This window comes from Apium graveolens, chromosome 9 (assembly GCF_009905375.1).
Source record: "Apium graveolens cultivar Ventura chromosome 9, ASM990537v1, whole genome shotgun sequence".
Taxonomy (NCBI): Eukaryota; Viridiplantae; Streptophyta; class Magnoliopsida; order Apiales; family Apiaceae; genus Apium; species Apium graveolens.
The window spans coordinates 100,165,472-100,170,013 of NC_133655.1; the positions used below are offsets into that span (position 1 = coordinate 100,165,472).

At 33.8% G+C, this 4,542-nt stretch overlaps 1 protein-coding gene across 1 annotated transcript; it reads left to right on the forward strand.

Moving 5' to 3' along the window:
* The first annotated feature begins 211 nt into the window (after nucleotides 1-211).
* LOC141686660 (uncharacterized) lies at nucleotides 212-3,036 on the forward strand. The gene is made up of 4 exons (XM_074491702.1): nucleotides 212-756; nucleotides 1,908-2,082; nucleotides 2,388-2,478; nucleotides 2,560-3,036. Exons 1-4 carry the CDS (start codon nucleotides 446-448, stop codon nucleotides 2,859-2,861), a joined length of 879 nt encoding a protein of 292 aa, XP_074347803.1. The 5' UTR covers nucleotides 212-445; the 3' UTR covers nucleotides 2,862-3,036.
* The last annotated feature ends 1,506 nt before the right edge of the window (nucleotides 3,037-4,542 follow it).

Sequence of the window (4,542 nt, forward strand, 5' to 3'; positions counted from 1 at the left end):
AGGTCTGAGAAAGCTGGTGGGAGTCGTGGATCTGGCTTCAGAAAACACAAGTACGAAGTAGTTGAAGGAAAAAACATATTTAGATTAGGGGGGAATGTGTTGGATTTTAATTAATCTAAATATGGTTTATTGTTTAATTATAGTAGGAGTTGATTTAGTCTGAGTCTGGTAACGTAGTTGTAGGAGTCGATAAGTGATGGAATAGAATTAGGAGTTTGTTTTTGGTTACTATCTTAGCGTTTCCTATTTTGTAGCCATACCTGATATAGGTAGTATTTATTATCTTTTGTATGCAAGACTGAATAAGAAGCAGAGTAGTTTAATATACATACAAGTGTGTGCGTGTGTGTATTATCTCTACACACATTCGATCAATCAAGCAAAGCAAGTCAAAAATAAATCATCTCAACCAAATTAAATCACCTACAGTATCACAATAAGAATAATGGGAGGCGGAGCGGTGATGAGAGTGGCCGGAAAGATCGCCGGTTTTTTTAACGGCAGTTTTCGCGGTGGGTTCCCGGCGTTCCCTGAAACTATAACCTTCGCCGCGTTCAAGGCCAATAGTGCTCGGCCCATAACATGTGTCATATCTTCCTCTGACACGCAATATGAAGCTGCGTCGTTTGAAGATTGGGAAGTGGCTGGAGAGGTGGCGAGCAGGGGTGAGCCTTTGGCCAGGGTTGTGTTTGGTGGGGCCCCCACTCTTGAGGAAGCTCAAGATGCTACCTTTCAACTCCGTACTGCTCTTGATCAGTATGGTTCTTTATTCATTTATATTGTTATCTTATCCAATTTTGTCATTTTTTTCGTTTCGTTTTTAAATGTATATGCTGTTATGTTTTAGGAAAATGATATTCAATCGAGGCTGTATCCTTTACTTTTGGTTAGGAACTTAAGATTACCTTGTTTTAAAATGGGAATGTGCAACATTGTGCTTGGAACGGGTAATTAATACAGATGTAAGGATTGTATTCTGAGTAATTCAAGTGATGGGCGATTATGCTAAGCGATTTAATTCACTGTTCAAGTGGCAGAGTGAGACTGATTTACAACTGTGAATTGTTTAGCAGTAGAATGGTTGTAAAACTCTTTAGGAAACCTGGCATCGGCGTTGGCCAATAAGTTTTCAATTGAAAACTGAAAAGCCCTTGTGTCGTCTAAAGATCTGTTTGTTTCTAGTTGCTTGAATGCATGTGTGAAACCGCTCTTAGCATTATGCTTCATTTCTATTTGAATACCCATTTTAATGTAAAATATGTGTAGCACGTTTCTTACTGTTTTTGATGAAAAGGGTTTGGAGTCATTTCTTGGTCGTGTAAATGCTTATGATGCAGTCTACAGGTCTACCCTGGATGCGTAGAATATATCAAAGGGTCAAATGGCTAGTTCATCTCTAAATTCTACCTCTCTTGCAAGTGGATCATTGAACTAAAAAGCCTTAAAACTGGATCACTTAAGCGAACATGACTTTTAATTTAGTCACTGAACAGAGAATTTTTTTATGTTGGTTCACTTTCCTTTGACTTTAACATCCTTCCGTTAAATATGAAAAACTCAAACTCTAACCAAGCTCCGCTAAAAATGTTAACGTCTCCCATTTTCTTCATCTTCTCCAAAAAATAACTTGGATTTCTTTTTAAATGAATCATTGGTAAAAAAATAAGAGATCATTCATATTCACTTGTTCATTCCTTGACATACATTTGAAAAACGACTCTTCAGTGGAATTGCATGACAGGTTATAACTATCTACTGGAAAGAGTGTGTGTGTGTGTGTGTTTGTGTGTTTTTTCCATTCTCTCTCTGTGGGTAACTTGTTTATCTAGCGCAAATGAAAATTGCACATATATGAGTATGAGAAGTTTAATTGAGCACTGGAATTGCTCTTTGCATGATATGCTCAGGGTGTACCTGTCGAAAGAATCCAGTGAAGGTTCATGTGAATCATATAGGGGGCATGAGAAGTTGGCTATGTCAGACTCTGGCCATTCGGAGGGTAAAGCTTGTATTACCAAAGCCTCGGTACCAAATCATGCTATTCAGGCTTTTCGATTGCTCAAAGAAAGTGCCGCTGCTCAGGTTTGAGATTGAATGCACTCTTTTCTATGGGGTCATGTAGGATTGTCAGAAGTGTTGTGTGGCAAATATACAACATGAATATAGCAATCATGAACCTGAAAATTGTACAAGCTTATAAGTTGAACAAAAATGAAAGTTCAGCTGTTTACTAGCCCTTACATGCAAGATATGCATATGTATTATGTATTCTTGTTAGACGTAAAGTTCAAATTTTAATGCTCATCCATGTGTACTTATTGTGGAATATTATCGATGATGATCGGTCCCTACATAGGAGACTAATATCTTCAACTTGTTTGTTCTAGACTGTCGCTTCAATTGCTAGTGATCCAAATGTCTGGACTGCTGTGATGGAAAATGAGGCGCTTTTGGAATACTTCCAATCTCAAGACACTGGTATGAAATGTGAAGCTTTCTGTAATTTCGATTCAGCTTCTATTTGAAACATAATGCAATCATTTGATACTTTCATCTCAGGTATGAACAGCAATCTTAATGAATCACCTGTTGATGCTGAGATTCTAGGCTACCAGTCCCACAAGTTCTCAGACGATGAGGCGTTCGATGAGAAAGAGCCGAAGAAAGGTTTTAATAGTTTTTTGAAGGATATCAAATCAAGAGTAGAGGATATGCTGAACAGCTGCTCTAGTTTCTTTCAAAATCTTTTTACTGGTCCAGCAGCAGCTGATGGAAGTGCTAAAGTTGATAAGACTATGGGTGCTTCAATTATGGTATTAGTCGTCATGGTTATCATGGTAGTTGTACTTAAGCGTGTTTAAAGTGGTCATTCATTTGTCGAAACTACTGGAAATGTTTTTTATTAAGCGTTCTTGATGATGTACACTATTTTATCACAAGGTGTGTCAGATTGGGTATCCTTCTTAGTTGTGTGATAAACGATTTAAGAACTAAATAATTGATGTTTGCTGTTTAATCATAAATTGTTTTCAATCAGTTCATCTCCTTCCTGCATATCCTATCAATTAACTTGGTCATATGTTTGTCTCATTAAATTATATACAGAGGACCAGTTTACCCGTTTCTACTTTGAATTAGGACTATTACCCTCCAAGCAAAATTTAAATCATTGTTACAGTTGTGTGCCTGACTCGGAAGGTTTATAGATTATTTTACGGGATCAAATGGGACTACAGAATCTACTGGAGTTCTGTTGCGAAAATCTCCCAAAACCTTCATAGTATTATTTTAATTTTTGAAAGCAAATATAAATATTTTTTTTGCGGCTTAAATCTCAAAGTAGTCACTGAACTGATAGGTATATATCAAAAAAATGACTCAAGTTATCGGAGACTCGTTTGCACCACTCTAGTTGAAAATAATAATGGTTAAAAATGACTCAAGTTATCGGAGACTCGTTTGCACCACTCTAGTTGAAAATAATGATAGTGCCGTTAGTCAAATTAGTTGACTGGATGAAAAACGTTAAAATTTAACAGGAGTTGTATTTTATAACACGTGGCAGCACAGAAATGTTGCGGTCATCACTAATTACAAATATGATGACACTGTGTGTATATGTGTTTGTATTTAGTAAATTGGTAATATATCTTAGCTGAATAATTATATAGATTAATTATTTTTTAAAAAATATTTGGAAAAAGTTAATTTCTATTTAAAACCAAATAATTGTCTTTTATGTTTACAAATAATCTTTTTTCTTTAATTTAAAGAGAATACAAATTTTATTATAACATAAAATATTAGTTTCAAATTTTAAATTTCAAAATTTATCTGTAATTTTTAAACATAATTTTAAATTTTAAAGTAAAAACACATATTTTCTTTTAAACAATTCCGTATTCTTTTCAAATTTATGTAAAATTAAACTTTCGTTAATTTTTTTTCCAAATTATGATAAACTAGTACACCTCAAGATAAAATTTAATTTCACATATTTAAATTAAAATATAATCTTAGACTTCTATAGCTAGGATTAGTTAAATTTTGAAATAAAACGTACAATGAAAAACATATTATTATGAGGTTTTACAAAAATTGCATACAAAATCAATATAAATTGCATACAAAAAATATATTTAACTTCTCCATATCTGCATAAATCTAAAATTGTTCTGGCTTACTCTTAATTACAACCTAAAAGAATAATATTCTAGATTAGTTAAAAATTAATTAGAATATTTAGGTTTTTTTGTGCTTCCAAAATTATTAATCTAACTCAATCTTTTTTGAACTTTTCTCGTAAACAACCGTATAGGTTTATAGAGGGAAGAATACCGGGATGGAGTCCGAGTTGCAGAGGATATAGATACATATACATGTTGATTAATATAATATTTCAATTAAATCTGAATGTAGCTAGTATAATTACTGTATAAAAAAAAGTCAAAAGAGGAGGTCAACTACTTTCCGTCAAATCTATTTTTTGATTTAACGGTAGTATCATTACTTGCAATTAGAATGATGTAAATGAGTCCCCGA

Bases quoted from the DNA above. Each gene is read 5' to 3' on its own strand.
- LOC141686660 (XM_074491702.1), top strand. From the start codon at position 446: ATGGGAGGCGGAGCGGTGATGAGAGTGGCCGGAAAGATCGCCGGTTTT. The intron at 757-1,907 runs GTATGGTTCTTT...TGATATGCTCAG, and splicing joins CTCCGTACTGCTCTTGATCA to GGTGTACCTGTCGAAAGAAT. The intron at 2,083-2,387 runs GTTTGAGATTGA...TGTTTGTTCTAG, and splicing joins AAGAAAGTGCCGCTGCTCAG to ACTGTCGCTTCAATTGCTAG.